This window comes from Panthera pardus, unplaced genomic scaffold, assembly GCF_024362965.1.
Source record: "Panthera pardus isolate Hobbes unplaced genomic scaffold, ASM2436296v1 HiC_scaffold_13, whole genome shotgun sequence".
In the NCBI taxonomy this organism is placed as follows: domain Eukaryota; kingdom Metazoa; phylum Chordata; class Mammalia; order Carnivora; family Felidae; genus Panthera; species Panthera pardus.
In genome coordinates, this window is record NW_026526688.1 from 96,496,512 (window position 1) to 96,514,037 (window position 17,526).

Genomic DNA, 17,526 nt, shown 5'->3' on the forward strand with positions numbered 1-17,526 from the left:
AGGTAACTTGAGTAAATTATTTGAGGTCCAGGATAAAAGTTAATGTCCATACAAAAGAGCTATGTTGGCTTCTGCTAGGTTTCTGGGAAATTAGCAGGCCATAATCACTTTAAATTCATGACTAGTGGTTACATTAGTCATCCACATAGTATGAACTTAAGTTGCATGATAAGTTCTAAGCCATTTTTTTTCTCCTTATTCTGCTCAGCACAAGTAGGGAAATTTGTGTGTAGCCCCCCCAGAGGAATAGATGAGAAAGCAAGTTCTCTTCCACTGAGGATGTATTTCTTTTAGGTACCAATTTAATAGGAAGACGACTTGATGGAATCCCCAACTTTGGCTGAGCCCTAGGTTTGTGTCTTTTCCCCCTTTATTTTGGATGGCTTCTGCAAAGCTGAACTCCTCAAATCCCTCAAATTCCAAAACGGTCTCCAGGGCAACACTACTTCAATACTCCATATTTGTCCATGGTTTCATTCTGATTAATAACTTATCTTGCTGATCTTCAAGGATTTTAAGTAGATGTTTTCTCATCTATTAAAAGGCCATTTGAGTTGTCTTCACCAGTAAGAGCATGCCAGAAACAGAAAGCCTATACTCAGTCCAGTGCAGTTCAATGTAACTTCTGGATCCAGCAAAAACTCCTTTTGCAAAGTCAAAAAATATCACCAAACTACCCTGTCAATTTGGCATTCTTTTCATTTACATCTAACTCTATATGTCCAGTTCCTGACACATCCGATTTTTCTTTCCTTTTGAAGTCAGTTTTACGCTTCCACATCACCACTTTTCCTATTACAACTCCTAAACAATGATTCCTGAGAGCTCAGATCTGGTTTTCTTATTTCTACAGTTCCTCGGTTACCAAGTTACCTTAAGTTACAAATACCCATCTCCAAGACTACTTTTATAGCCTCCCAAGTAGATTTCTTCTGCCACCCTTGTACCTATCTCTACTCTATTCTCCACCATAATAACCAGACTTATTTTTTTTTAATAAAAATTAGATTATGTCCCATTGCTTGTGTAAAGCTCTCCAAGATACTTTACTTGAATTTTAGATAAATTCCAATCTAACATGGCCCACAAAACCATATATGATCAGACTTCTGCCTACATTGTCATATCTGTCCTCTCATATAATACTATAAACAGGTTTTTTTTTTTCATTTCCTCAAATATACCAAATTCTTTCCTCCCTCAGATCCTTGCCACTTGCTGTTTCCTCTGCCCAGAGTATGGTTTCCCTACTCTTTGCAGGGTTCAATCTTACTCATAGTTCAGACCTCACTATAACTGTGACTTTCTCACAAGCATTCCCTGACAACCCAATCCAGTAGAATCCTGTTCTTTTCCTTTAGAACATTTATTATAATTTATGATTAAATACTTATTGTGAGCTTATTTTAATGTCTATCCTCGCAATTATTTGTAAGAACCAGGCATGTAGAGACCCTACTGTTATCTTCCCATTCCATGCCCAGGACCTAGCACAATGTCTGACTCACAGCAGGAGTTTAAAAAATATATATTAAATCATTGTTTTCTCTCCCTTTAAGCAGACCCACAAGAAAAGTACAACTCTAAAAAGAAATTACATGTTGAGCAGAATTAGAAACAAGGGGAATAAGGTGATAAGAATGTACATAGGGACCAATGTACATACGCTAAAATACAACATACTTATGAACAGATCCATAGTGCTCAGAGTCATATAGCCAAGATTACTTTCCCCTAATATTTCATGGATAAGGCAGATGCTGGTTTTTAATTAACACATGGCTTTTTTGTCTACACATTAGTTAAAGCAAATAAATAATCACCTACAAATAGCATGTTTCTCAAGGTGACTTGTGAGTTCATTATTTGGAACTCAAAAAATTTTCCCACAGAACCAATATTATATACAGTGGTTAGCTTTTTTCTGGTTAGTTCATAATGTTTAATCCATAATTTATTTATTCATTTAATGAATATGAATTGAGTACTACTATGCACCAGGAACTGTCCTAGCAGCAGAGATACAGTAGTGCACAAAATAAGATAAAAATTCCTATCCTCATAAATCTCATATCCATGCAATCAAAACAGAAGGGAAGTACAATATACAGAATGGTAGATGGTGAAGAACAAAGCACAGTGGAGACAGGGAATGGAAGGAGTGCAATTGTAACCTATTATTAAATTTCTAGCTCTGTTCCAAAAAGGATTTAGAGATTTCTTACAGAACCTAAGTATCACAAATAAAATAGCAATGCTTAGACAAGGAAAGACTTTCAACCAAGAAACTTTATAAAAACACACTTCCTTTCCCACAGCAGGACAGAAAGAACTACTCAGGCTCTTAATTCACAGAAAGCTATAATACCTTGAGGCATGGTCTCCAAAAAGGCAACAAATAGAGAAGGTAAAGAGGTGAATGCAATGATGGAAATTCCATGAAGAAAAAGAAATGAAGAGCCAAGAAGGGAAGTACACTTCTTGTTAATGATAAGAACACCTCCAGGGACAGCCAGTCCCTTCTATTCAATCACTAGTTGGCAGGCTTTTCTTCCTACAACTCTAACTATTTCTGACCAAGATCTCTCTTCTATTTGGCATAGTACAGTTACACAACTTTTCCTTCATTATTATATCCTAAAAACAAATATTTAACTTTTTTAATGGCAGAAAAATATCCAATTTATTCCCCATCTACATCATTAAAATCGATATCAAAGGAATGCAGACAGCTAAAATAATATTCTGATGCTCTTGTATTTTACCTTAATAACTAGGATAGGTTAGTTATCCAGAATGTGGGGTGAAATGCAAGAGAATAAAAAATTCGAACAAGGTTCAAAGAGCACCCCTAGCACCAGAGTAGTGACTGGACAAGAAGAGACAATCAGCCATTTTAATCTTCCATCCCTGACCACAATAAATTCCACTACCATAGAGCATGCACCATAGACTAAGGAGTGAAGGATGAAAGGGGTCAGCAAAAGTAACCCTTCTCTAACACCTTGCTCATAGAGCTGGAGTAATTATAGGCCAGGGTAAGAAATGAGCATATAAACTAAGCCTGTCCATAACTTTTTTCCTTCTTATTAGAAAGGGCCTTCTAATTATTTTCACCTGAAAAAAGGGTTTTAGCCAGTGAATGCTAATTTTTTTAATTATTCATTCCACTGTCATTTTAATAAAATAAAATAGTATCTCAGGTTATGACTGTCAGATATATTCCAGGAATTTTTCATATTAAATATTGTTTATTTATATTAAAAATTTAATAAAATAAAGCCTTAAGTTTAGGAAAAACAGGGAGCAACATATATTTAAAAAACTAGTATCAGTAGAAAGATGTTGTTGGCCAGAAACAATTACCTTTAGGGCTGTGTGTTTGTTTTCATCTTCTTCCATCCATAGATCCTGTTCATAGTAATACAAGCCATCATTAATGACTTTAGCAAGTTCAGATGTAATTTTTGCCCGAGACATGTGGTTGCCCGTTCGATCTCCTCCAGGATGTTTTCTCATGTAAGGTGGTGTCTGAGTTACAATCAAAATCTTGTTTAAATCCTGGTCATCAATTTCATAATCTGAATCATTATCAGACCAATCAGTAAATGTGTTTTTTCGTCCTTCTATTTGCTCCATCTCTTCATCAAATAAAAAGTCAAGTTCTTCTTGCTCTTGTTCATCTGAAGGATATAGCTGATTTGATGCCTCTTCAGGCAGAGATGCTGATTCCTAAGGGAAGAAAGTGGGATTTTATATACACGCTTTTTTTTAATCACTTAAAAAAATCACATGTTACAAGTAATATGAAGCCTAACATGCTCAATGACTAGTCAGCAGGCAAATTATAAAAGAAAATCAAATCAGTAGTATTCTAGCCCAATAAATACAAAGTATTTGCTAAACGCTAAGTCTAACGCTAAAGAAAAACACAAAATTGAGTAAAAGGAGGGTTATATTAATCTAAAAGATTCCTTTTAGAGTTAGAATGGTGCTTAGCTCATCCACTACTGCACAGCAATTCATTTTACAGATGAGGGGAAAAAAGGCCTAGAGATAGAAGTTAATTTGTCCACAATTTCAGAACTAGTCAGGACTAGAACAATCAAGGTTTTTTGACTTCTAAATTCAATAGTCAGACTTGCTAGTCTGAACCTTTGCAATTACATTAATGCTATTAACTAGGTTTCCTAGATAATCCCTCTGCTCAATCTTCACCTCCACTCAGTGTGGCCTGGTTTTCATTAAATTTACCCTAACATGTACTCAGTTGTTGAACTTTGCCCTTCCTGAAAAAGTTAAAATTGCTTCCTACTAGGTGACATAACAAGTCCAAACTTTCAGATCCTAGAGCTTCTAAAATCTAAACTAGTCTAGATTTCCAAAACTCTCAACACAAGAAAATAGGTTTCTCAGTATTATCTTCCTATGCCATCCTATGACCAATCCTCATCCTTTAGCAAATGCTAACTCTCCTATACAATCCCTTTCTTTGAGAACTCCTATTAATGTAGTATATATTCATTCAGTCAATAATTATCTGGGTCCTCACTGTGAGCCAGGCACGGTTCAAGGAAAGGGTATACAATAAGTAAAAACTCTGCCCTGACAGAACTAATGTTCTAGTAAATGGAAGGCTGTCCATGATGTTATTAACTAAAAACAAAACAAAACAAACAAAAAGAAAACTAACTTTTAACACACTGTGAATATATTTAGGCAACAAGAGATGTCAGCAAGGATGCGGAGAAAGAGGATCTCTTTTGCACTGCTGGTGGGAATGCAAACTGGTGCAGCCACTCTGGAAAACAGTATGGAGGTTCCTCCAAAAATTAAAAATAGAACTACCCTACAACCCAGCAACTGCACTACTAGGTATTTATCCAAGGGATACAGGTATGTTGTTTTGAAGGGACACATGCACCCCAATGTTTACAGCAGCACTATCAACAATAGACAAAGTATGGAAAGAGCCCAAATGTCCATCGATGGATGAATGGATATAGAAGATATGGTGTGTGTGTGTGTGTGTGTATATATATACATACACACACACACACACACACACACACACACACACACACATTGGAGTATTACTTGGAAATCAAAAAGAATAAAATCTTGCCATTTGCAACCATGTGGATGGAACTAGAGGGTATTATGCTAAGTGAAATTAGTCAGTCAGAGAAAGACAAAAATCATATGACTTCACTCACATGAGGACTTTAAGAGACGAAACAGATAAACATAAGGGAAGGGAAGCAAAAATAATATAAAAACAGGGAGGGGGACAACACATAAGAGACTCTTAAATATGGAGAACAGAGGGTTGCTGGAGGGATTTTGGGAGGGGGGATGGGCTACATGGGTAAGGGGCATTAAGGAATCTAGTCCTGAAATCACTATTGCCCTATATCCTAACTAACTTGGATGTAAATTAAAAAAAAAAAAAAAAAGCCACATCTTAAACTCACCAAGTTGTGCACATTAAATATGTATAGCTTTTCGTATGTCAATCATTCGTCAATAAAGTGGTTTAAACACACACACACACACACACACACACACACTGTGAATATATTTAAAAACAGAGACTATACATCCTGTTATTAACATTTGCAAGTACGTGAAAAAAGTTTGAGAATAAATACCAAACCATTAAGAATGGTAAACCCTGAACACAGTCTCTTACTTTTTACTTTATATCAGTTGTATTTAAATTTCTGTTTCAAACATAAATTTTTTTTTTATTTGTGAGGAAGAGACAAAAGGTTTGGGATTCAAGATGAACTGACTGACCATACTTACTTGCAATAATGATATGCAGTAATGGAAAGAATAAATCCATGTCAATATGAAAACAAGTATTATACTATCAGAAGATCAGAAATTGTTCTGATTTTTTGGAAAGCAGAAAGCAAATGGCATTATATTGATAATAAACAAGACTAGAGGAAACAGCAACTTAGAACCTATAACAAGAAAGACAGCGAGGCACCAGGGTGGTTCAGTCAGTTGAGCATGCAACTCTTGATTTCAGCTCAGGTCATGATCCGAGGGTCATGGGATCAGGCCCCACATCAGGCTCTGTGCTGAGCAGGGAACCTGCTAAGATTCGCTCGCTCTCTCTCCCTCTGCCCTCCTTCCCATTCATGTGCTATCTCTAAAACATAAAAAATGGGGGACTGGGTGGTTCAGTTGATTGAACGTCCAACTCTCAACTTAGGCTCAGGTCATGATCTCAGGGTCAAGGGACTGAGCCCCACAACAGACTCCACACTCAGTGTGGAGACCACTTGGGATTCTCTCTCCCCCTCTCTCTCTGCCTCTCCTCTGCTCACACTCTCCCTCTTAAAAATAAATAAACTTAAAGAAAGAAAAAAAGACACTGTTGGTTCCACTGGGGTCCTAGAAAGTTTTGAGATGGTAAGTACAATGAGCAAGAATGGACTACGTGACAACCATCAAATTGGGTATCTGGAAAAATAACTACAGGACATAGCCAGAACAGTCAGTCCCATACCCTTATCTGAAAATATGAAGCTATAAAACCTGCTCCCAACTAAAAGCCCAAGAATTGCTTTCTAAACAAAGTCAAAGATTTGCCAGGGCACCTGGGTGGCTCAGTTGGTTAAGCATCCAAAATGTCATGATCTCACATCTCATGAGTTCAAGCCTCACATCGGGCTCTGTGCTGACAGCTCAGACCTTTGAGCCTGCTTCAGATTCTGTCTCTCTCTCTCTCTCTGCCTATCTCTCGCTCTCTCCCTCTCAAATACAAATAAGCATTTAAAAAAAAAAAAAAAGGTAAAAGATTTGCCAAGAGAGGGCTTATGTTTTAGCGCTAGAACTAGATAGACATTGAACACATTCCAGTATTATTCTAAACTTCTAAACCAGAGCTAAGGGGGACAAAAATAAGGTAATTTTACCAGTGAATAAAGTACACTAAGGAATCCTACCTCCCAGAGAAAAGTACTGATTTTACCAATTCTGGGGACTCAGAACCAGCATGACTATTCTCTGCCAAGGTCTAGAAGTCTAAGTTAATAGGACCTTTACACTTAACCAAGAGTGTGCAAAATCACACCTCACATTCAGGTGGAGAAAGGGCTTCTGGATGAGCAGATATCTACAAGGCCACAACAGAAGTCCATACCAATTTACCAATAATTATTATGAATCATCAACTAAAAATCACCACATATTAAAAGATAATCATCACCCTAAAAGACAAGGGCTTAAAAAAAATTGATGGAAATATCAGAATACAGAAGCTTTTTAAAATCCCCAACTCCAGAAAAACAATAGCCAGATGATTAATCCAGGGGGTCCAACATTAGATGAAAAGGAATACCAAAAGTTGAAAAAAAGAGAAACATGAGTTTCCCCAAAATAAAGGACATAAATACTCAGCACAAATAAATAAAAATAGACCAATTCCAAGATATATCATCTGAAATTTCAAGAGGGGGGGATGAAGAAATAATCTTAAAACCTCAACAACAAATTGACTTGATACAAAAAATCTAAAGGGACTAAATTTTAAACTGACCAAAACAACAGTGGAAAAATGCTTTCAGAGTTCTAAATAAAAATATCTCTGAACTATACCCACTCTAGAATATATATTTTAAGAAGGTCATTTTTTTTAAAGTATGTTGGCAACATTGTTGATAAGTAACCTACCTCAGCAGCTATCACTGAAATATCTAGGCCCCCAGAACCTATAGTCAGCTTTCCTCCAAGCCAAATCCTCACTCTGTAATATCAGAATACATTTCAGATCTTACTAAAGTCACCAATATTCTTTGGCCATAAAACTGAAGGCCCTAGATCTTATATAATTCTCTTTCCACTACTAAAACTATATTCCATTACAAACTTGCTGGCCCTATACATCAGACTCATTTGAGTACCACTGTTTCCATTTATTTTTAGTAAACTTCACTTTGAGAGAATTGTACACTCACATACAGTTGTAAGAAATAGAGATCTAAGACCCCCAGGGTGGCTCAGTCAGTTACGCATCTGGCTCTTGGTGACAGCTCAGGTCATGATCTCCCATTTCATCAGTTCGAACCCTGCATTGGGGTCTATGCTGGCAGTGCATGTGGAGCCTGCTTGGGATTCTCTTTCTCCCTCTCTCTGCCCCTTCCCTGCTCGCTCTTTCCCTCAAAAAACAAACATTAAAAAAAAAAGAAAAAGAAACAGAAATCTTATGTATTTTTTACCCAGGTTCCTCCAATATTAACATCTTGCAAAACTATAGAATATCACATATAAGACATTGAAATAACCCATTAATCTTACTCAGATTTCCCTAGTTTTATTTGTACTCATTTTGTTTATGGATTAGATCAGAGCAATTTTTATCACATTTGAAATTTTGTATCTAACCATGAGTCAAAAATATGGCAGTTCTACCATCAAGGATTTCTCCTCCTGTTTCATAACCACACATCTCACTCCCTCACATGCCTCCAAGACATCAATTCTCTTTTCCTTACTTACAGTACACAGAATTACCAAAACACGTATGTACAGAATCTGTACTCTTTATAATTAACAAAGTTACAAATAATACAATGAGATTAAAATACAAATTCACAATTTAAGAAAATTTTGTCAGGTTTAAAAACACTGAGTTAGTTATTCAAATTTAAATTAGTCACAAGTAAAAAGGCCAAAGTATCTTAAATCATATTCAGAAGTAAAAGGTAAATTTTTAAAATTGACAGAATAGAACTTACTTTTAACTACTGAGTAGTTTTTATTTCTGGCCAATGGTTCCAATTTTTACAATTTTTTAAACTTTTCCAATTTTATATATTTACTTGACAAACAAAATACAGTAGTCTTATACTCAATCCGAAATGTATTACACTTCACTTGGCTTGTAACAATTTACCTTCAATTTCATTGGAGATGGACGAGGTCTCTTTTTTACTTCTATCCAAGGTTGTGAGTCCAAGTCAGGCAAACTGGTAGACAGACCTCTAGATATTGCTTGGAGATTGCTCGTTTCAGTATTTTTCTTTGGGTTCAGTGGACTTCCAAATCTTGGAGAATTTGGGGCAGACTCTAAAATTTTAAGTTGGTACTTAGTTAAAATAATGGCTTTCTTACTTATAAAACACCTTATTTTTCTTTATTTGGGGTTTTTTTTTTTTTCACAAAAACATGATAAATCAAATCTCAATTATAATCTTCCCAAGGACTTTCAAACCCGAAAAGCTTGTATGATGTATTCAAGTAAAGCCAATGAATAACAGATAAAAGCAATGTCACCAACTCTTACACAGATCACATTCATTCAAACTTCTGAATATCAATTGAGTCACTAATTGTGACAATACATCTATTTAGGGGTCAATTCCGTATGCAATCTTAAAATCTATTAATTATATATAATGAAATTATGGAATCTTGAATGCTACTAAGCCACAGACTAAATGTGTCTTTTATAGAAGGCAAAATCAGTCCTTCAGTGTTCTGCTATGATCTATAGTAAGCCATTATTCCTACTTTTCACATTTCCTTTGCTTAATGAGGTTTAACCGAATGCAGTGTGCCCACTTAGCTCATACTGAATACTGTTTATAAAGAGTAGCATGTCACATCATTAAAGTGCACTGCTCTGGCAATAAAATGTAAAACATTTTATGTTTTTTATTTATTTTGAGAGAGAGTACACAAATGGGGGAAAGGAGGGTGGGGGCGGGGGGGGGGGGGGAGAATGCCAAGCAGGCTTCACACTGTCAGTGCAGAGCCAGATGCAGGGTTTGATCCCACAAACTGTGAGATCATCACTTGGGCCGAAATCATGAGTTGGATGCTAAACTGACTGATCACCCAGGTGCCCCTAAAACATTTAAAAACTCTGTTGGAATTAAAAATGCCTTTCTCCACACTATCTTTTAATCAGAATAATTACATGCTCTATAAATAAATTCCTAATTGATTCCTTTATCAATCTTTTTTTAAAGTCAAAGAATACTTGTTTAAAGTTATAATGCAATATGTACTTGAGTCATACAAAAATTTTAAGTACTAATTTAAACTCTAAAATTCTAAACATCATTTTAGTCCTGAAAGCCAATTACTTGAAAATACTGCAAAGTTGAATATTACATGGAGAAAGCTGAAATAAATGAACACCAACAATCTTTTTTTTTTTACTAAATGAAAATGCAAAGGCACACTCCAGGACTTTGGATTTGAGAAGAATATTCCAAGATTTTACTTCATCTACTACATGTTAGAGTTATTATCCTCTCCAAGAATGCATAGTTTGATCCAGGATTCAAATGCCAGATTACTATATTACTTTTTTTAAATGTATATTCCTTCATAATGGAAAAGGCTCTAAAACTGCATTGTCTAGTATGTAGCCACCAGCCAAGCCACATGGAGCTACTGAGCACTTGAAACATGGCCACTCCTAAAATGTGCTCAGGATAAGTGTAAGGTACATACCAGATTTCAAAGTCTTGGTACAAAAAAATTTAAAAAGGTAGAATGGATCCATAATTTTTATATTAACAATATTTAGGTATATTAAAATATTTAAAATGTTATTAAAATTAATTTCATTTGTTTTGTAGCTTTTTAGGCTATTAAAATTATTAGGATTACATGTGTGGCTAACATTCTATTTCGATTAGACACTGCTGCTTTACAATTTTCTAAATTAATGGTATATGTATCATTAATTGATCCACAAAGGTAGTACAAGTGAAATGCTAGGTTTGGGCTGCAAGTAAAAAGTTATAGGAATGGGAAAATACTTAACGGCAGAGAACCCTATTCCTAACACTATAAATCATCTATGTTCAATGCAGTGACTAAATCTTTAAAAATAGACTAAGAACCACCATCCTAGCAACTGAGAATTAACTAAATTACTATGCACAGTTCATGTATAAATGATTAGAACAGCACCTGGCACATGGTAGGGAAATCAGTAACTACTATTTTTAACATAGAAATTTAATCTTAAACACCTACTTAAGTTTATTATATAATAATTTCTAAATGCTCTCTAAACTTGAATGTTTCTACCACGAGTCAAGTGTTTCACTATATCCATAACACATGTGCTTATAAATTAAATGACATTAAAATAAAGAATTTGGGTAAGACAAGAAAAATCCAGATTTTTTAAAGGAAGTATTCATCTTATAATTACCTACACATATGCTCTATGTGATGTTTTCTTTTATAAAGATTTCAAACCTTATATGTATAAATTTTAAGGGTTAATGGTAAAGCCCTCATCTTCCAAAAGCAAATGAGTGAATATTACTTAGATGACTTGACATTAAACTTGCTTACAGATAAAAAAAAAGAAATTAGACACATACTTCGACACCTATAGGTTCTAACTTGTGAGAACATAGAAAAAAAAATGATCTTTGCTGCCTTCATTAATTGAAAATTGTCAACCTGACTCTCCAGAGATAAATCACCATACATATCCCATGATATCTATCTAGTTTGACTTATGCACCCTGAATCTGGGTCATTATATAGATTGCTCTAAAAGGATTATATACTTTGCATGTGGCACATTCAGGAATACTTATGCAATTTTTCAAAGGAAATCTCACAGCTTATTAAAAAATCATTAGGGATCTTCCTACACATTTTTCAAAAAACCAAAAACAACATCAAAAAACCCCAAGAAGGACAGGTACCTGATACTCTCAATTTTGATGAATGAAATCCTTTTACTTAAGAGCTGATAGTGTAATACTATATCCAAAGAACTGCAAAACCTAAATTTTTAAATTAACATCTTACCATTCCCATAATCAACTTTTTCTGGTGCATTGAGGTCCTCTGTTCAGTGCAAAGGTGAACTCATGTTACACAATTCAACCTCCATAGAGGGAAAAATAGAAATTTTAATTTCTTTGATGAAAAAAAACCAAAAATGTTTAAATATCTTACCATATAAATCCCTCTGAAAGTATACATCAACAGTTACGTTTTTGAAACTTAAGATCGTCTCATTAGAGATAAAAAGGATATGGATAAAAGTTTCTTTACTTATAGGCACAGATAAATACAATCTACATTTCCTATCCTATATCCATTTCAAATTTTTGGTGACATATACTTTGTATTGAAACTGAGACTTTCTCATCAGAAGGTGATTATTAAGGTCAGAAATCTGAGGATTCATGGGAAAAGGTTGAATTTACATATTTATTCCTATGATGTCATGTGAATCAGCATAACTCTAAGAACATTCTGTCTTCCTATATGCCTTCATTATCCACCTAGTTAATGATGTATAATTTAAAGAACCTAAAAATTTTGACATACAAATACAGTGATTTATTTTAGGGAAGATGTATGTGAGATGTAAATGAGTGTATATTTAAAAAACACAAAAATGTACAAGACGTAATTTTGTTCTTGTAATTTTATTAATAATGCATAAATGGTTAAATGAACAGGCATCACCAACTTGACTGAACTATCTTAGCTACCTGTGGAAAAAGTATATTCTATTTCTATCTAACTCACCTAATGCCTGTTCATAAGCAGATTAAAAATGTCATCTTGGACCCCAGATTTACACAATAAATTAATCTAACTTACACAATCAGACATTATGTCTTTTTTAAGAAAACCTAAAAATTGTCACTTTTCTTCAACTTTTAAAACATCTGCCCAAGTTTCTTGCTTGGCAAGGTTTAGAGGCACAGAGGGCTAACAACCAAAGAAACACTAAATAAAAATATCTGTGAGACTGTCCATCAGTACTTTATTGATGGCAGGTCTCATATACTCGTGTATAAAAAATACATTTTGAAGAGTTTAGAAAAAAATATTCTTGTTCATTTCTCAAATTTTTTATCCCTCAGTGTCCACATTAATACATCTTACAGTCCATGTGAAATATTATGACAGCATGTGAGTTGTAGACTGCACACTATACTAAAGGGCAAATCAAATAGCAAAGGACCTAACAATCTAGGAAATGCCACTCAAGCCTATTTCTGCTTTATTGATCTGGACACAGGTACAAAAGTCTGGGAGGAAAAGACAGAATCTTGCAATAATTCCAGAATGATAATTAACTTTCCCACCGTAAATAAAAGTAGCACATGCAGCCCAGGCTAATTACACACAAATGGTGGCTCCTATAAAAACAACAGCAGTCCTCTGGTCTGTCTCTCATCATCATCACAAAGGTGTTTATCTCCATTGTAGTGGTGGCCCAACCTCCTCCACAAGGAGTTGGGAGTAGACATTCTTGCATAGAAGTAAGTCTGGTCGCTTTCATTTCTGCAGCACGATTTGCTCCAATGTTTATAATATTTCAGTGAGTCACCTATTCCTCTGCATATTCCGATCAAATGACATCCAAGAGCATCAGTAGATCATCACCCTGACTGAAAAAAGTTTAAGCACACATTTTTTCCCAAGAGGGAATGTCTTAAAAATGATCCAGGAAAAAATTCTTAATATTAAAGCAGTTTTTGGAAATTCTAATTACCATCAATTCTTTAATCAATAACCTTAATAATTCCATAACAGTACCCCAATTCTGCTTTCGAATATAGATCATCCTGTCTTTACAAGACGGGACTGAAGCACACAGGTAACAACATTAAAGTCAAGCCCACTCTTGAGTATAAGACTTTTAAACTATTTCAATCCTATTAGACTACTCCAATCTTAGAAGAGGAAAACTGGCACAATATATCTATAATCATTTAGTAAAACTAAGAAGATGGACAGAAATTCCACACAGGACAAAGTACACAAGAATAGAGCAGAAATTTACCCATAATTCTTAAATCTCTATTTAATTTATGGTTCTGTGAGGGGATAATATGAATAGAATTGAGAGCATCAAAAATCATTCAGTTACCTTTAATTTTCCTATTGAATCTAAATAAACCTTTTGAAAGGATAGGTAAATTGAAGCAAATAGCCCACCATTACACTGCTTGCTCTAGAAGAAAAGCTGTTACCTGTATGTGAACAAAAAGCTTGGCCTGGTACAAACTCTGGGCAATCAATCAGTTGAGAGAAGTCTGTCTGTGGCACAGTACGTGGAGGAGGGCCTGGAATTGGCCATTTTTCCGGCTCTATCTTTTTTCTCATTTTCTCATCCACAATTTCCACTTCGGTGCTATCTTTCAATGCCTATAAATAGGTATTTTCAGATACTAGAGAACTTTCATTCAAAATACTTAAATTGCATATCCTATAGTTCTAATTACCTAAAAAAAATTTTAAATCTGAAATTAGCAGATATTATACAGAGTAAATGTTTTTAAGAGCATCCACAAATTAACTACTTAGAACAAATTTCTAAATCATTTGCCCCTGTGATAGGTAACAGATATCCTGATACAATATGCAGCAGATAATTTGGTTTTCACAACAGAGTAGGCATTTAAGGATTATTATGTCAACTAGAAGCAAACTACTTTTATGGCAATTAGCTTTATTGTCAATTTTTTTCTCTCATATTTCTTTTTATCCTACCTTAATATCACCAAATAAAATTTAGGCATTATTTTAATGACTACCACCATTAATTAAATTATAAAAAAACACACATATACATTCCTCACAATACCCCATAAGGTACACAGATGAGGAAACTGAGGCTCAAAGAAATAAAGTAACTTCATAAAGATTATACACTAAGTATGAGGCAATACAAGGACTCACATAATTTATTAGCTACCCACCACCAAAGGTCTTAGCCACTAGGCCAAAGTGCTTTGCAAAAATACACATGCTGTAATTTAATGGTAAAATAAAACTAGAACAAAATTTCCTCAAAATAAAATACTTACTGATCTGAATTTTATCTGAAATTCAAAGGTACTCACCTTTTAAAAATTAAATGAGAAAAAATACAAATATATAAAAACTAAATATATATACTTGTTCTTTTATAAAAGTTATAACTTGCTATATTTTAGTTGGAGAACATATGTGTACAACTTTTTATACCTGTATGCCTTTAGTATACTACTTACTTTTCAAGTTACATTTTCCATAACTGGACAGTACTTTAAAATTAGTATTACAAATTATTTAAAAACAAACTCTTTTGATGGGAATCAGGATACTCTCTGAAAAAAATAGAGAGTCTGAAACACAGAATAAAGGAAATAAGGAAGAAGCCTAAAATAAAAAGTTTGAATTGGTGATATCTATATTTTTTTCCTAACATTTTCCCAGTTTTGTCTACTGAACATTCTAGAAGCAATGACACCCTGGTAGTAAACTGTAGTACAGTATACTCAGCATCCAGATCCTGCAACAACATGGATGAATTTCAAAAACTATAAATGAAAGAGTCAGGAGACAGAAGAATTCCATTTACACAAATGTGTACAAATAAAGACTAATCTATCCTGATACAATAAGAAAAGTAGTTTGGGATGGAGCAGAGGGTTGGTAGGGGAGGACTGACTGTGACTGGAAAGACCATTAAGTAAGTTTTTAGAGTAATGGGCTATATCCTTTTGGGGGCAGGCTTACACAATTCCAAAACTCAAAATAAATACCTAAGACCTCTGCATTTTACAGCATGCTATTTATACCTGAATTAAAAACAAAAACAAAAACCTTGAGGGGTGCCTGGATGGCTCAATTAAGCGTCCGACTTCAGCTCAGGTCATGATCTTGTGGTTTGTGAGTTCAAGCCCCGCATCGGGCTCTGTGCTGACAGCTCAGAGCCTGGAGCCTGCTTCAGATTCTGTGTCTCTCCATCTCTCGGGCCCTCCCCTGCTCATGCTCTGTGTCTGTCTCTCAATAATAAGTAAACGTTAAAAAGAAAATAATTTAAAAAAAAAAACAAACCTTGAAACTTTCTTAATGGTTTAAATTTTTCAAAACAATGTTTGGAAAAAGACTGCCAATAGTGTTGGTAGAATGTGGAGCAAGTGAAACTCTCAACGGTGGTAGTTTTAATTGGTTCATTAATTTGGAAAAAATGCTTAGCAGTATCTTCAAAAGCTAAGTGTGTGTGTGTGTGTGTGTGTGTGTGTGTGTGTGTATACACCCATCATTTCACAAGAAAGTAAGTACATATGTCCATCAAAAAATACACACAATAATGTTCACAACAGTACCACAGATTCAAACTGTAAAGAACCCAGGTATCTACAAACAGGAGCATGGAAAAGTACATTGTATTATATTCATACAAGGAAATACTAACCTAAAATGGATAGTGAACAACCGCTACACACCAACAACATGGATAAATCTCACAGAAATGGTAACTATAAGTCAGATACAAAAAAATATACACACCTCTGATTATGTGAAGTTAAAAAACAAATGAGAGAACTCTAAAGAAGTAATTACCTTCGAGAAGAGCATAGTAGTACAGGTTAGGAGGGGACACAAGGCAGCTGCCTGGGATGTTGAAAATGTTCTATATCTTAATCTGGGTATTGGTTACACAACTATATTCATAGGGAAAAGTAATCTATAATCCTATGATTTATAACATACAGTGTATAAATTATGCCTCAATTCAAAAGAAAAAATCTGAGGGGAAAAAAAACCAAAGTTCTTTATATACAACTATTGAGTAATCTTCCAATATACACTGTTTTTAGAAAGAAAGGCATAACAATATATGTATGTAGTATAACATGAACTATCTCAAGAGAATTAATAAACAGAAAAGAAGTAACAATGATAGTCACCAAGAAAGATTTAACTAACTCACTGTTGGAGAAACATGGGAAGGAAGAAATTCTTCACTACATAACCTTTGATTCTTGAATCACAGGGAATTTATTCCCTATTGAAAAAAAAGCTCAAGAAGAACATAAAGAGACCAGAAGTTGTGATTTAGATTTAGCATCAGACAAAAATTATGTTTTACACAAAATTAAGGAAAAGATCTAGACAAGAGTTTTAATAAAGCCAAACCATGTTTATCCTGAACTCCTAAACAATGAGTTAAAGTGTACAGTTAACATTTCTAGACACCTGAAGCTTTTTCTAGTAATGTTGGTGCTTTTTTTTTTTAAAGATTATTTATTTTTAGAGAAAGAGAGAACACGAACATAAGTGGGGGAGGGGCAGAGAGAGGAAGAATCCCAAGCAGGCTCTGCACAGTCAATGCACAGAGCCCAAGGTGGGGCTTGAACTCACAAAACCATGAGATCATAACCTGAGCCAAAATCAAGAGTTGGGACGCTCAACCCACTGAGCCACCTAGGCACCCCTGGTCCTTTTCTTAATGGTATCTATTATTATGAATAACTACCAATGTTAGAATACATAGATAATATATTCCTAGTTCCTGGTCCTATGCCTGGTATCAAGAGTAAAGATTTTCATGTGTGAAGACTTAGAGATAAGACACCAGCACACATTCTGAGGAACCATAGTCAGCCAATTTTGAAAACAAGGTTTCAGATAAGAGTAGTAGGCATAGTTCTAAGGACTTCACAAATACTGTATTAATTACTTCCCTTAAGCCCTTATACTCTATAATACTTTAAGTATTATTTGCCCTCT

The 17,526-nt window shown here is 34.7% G+C and overlaps 1 protein-coding gene across 14 annotated transcripts in view; it reads right to left on the reverse strand.

The window, feature by feature from the left end:
* Positions 1-17,526, reverse strand: part of LARP1B (La ribonucleoprotein 1B) — a 127,852-nt gene that overhangs the window by 80,060 nt on the left and 30,266 nt on the right. For 12 of the 14 annotated variants that reach the window (XM_019419351.2, XM_019419342.2, XM_019419303.2 and 9 more), the window contains 3 exons: positions 13,995-14,169; positions 8,912-9,084; positions 3,367-3,732 (listed from right to left, as the gene is read on the reverse strand). In XM_019419351.2, the coding sequence (XP_019274896.1) occupies positions 3,367-3,732; positions 8,912-9,084; positions 13,995-14,169 (714 nt within the window). Of the gene's footprint in view, positions 1-3,366; positions 3,733-8,911; positions 9,085-11,805; positions 11,885-12,414; positions 13,410-13,994; positions 14,170-17,526 lie in introns of those variants that run through there. The other 2 variants (XR_008421679.1, XM_019419380.2) reach the window with 2 other exon arrangements.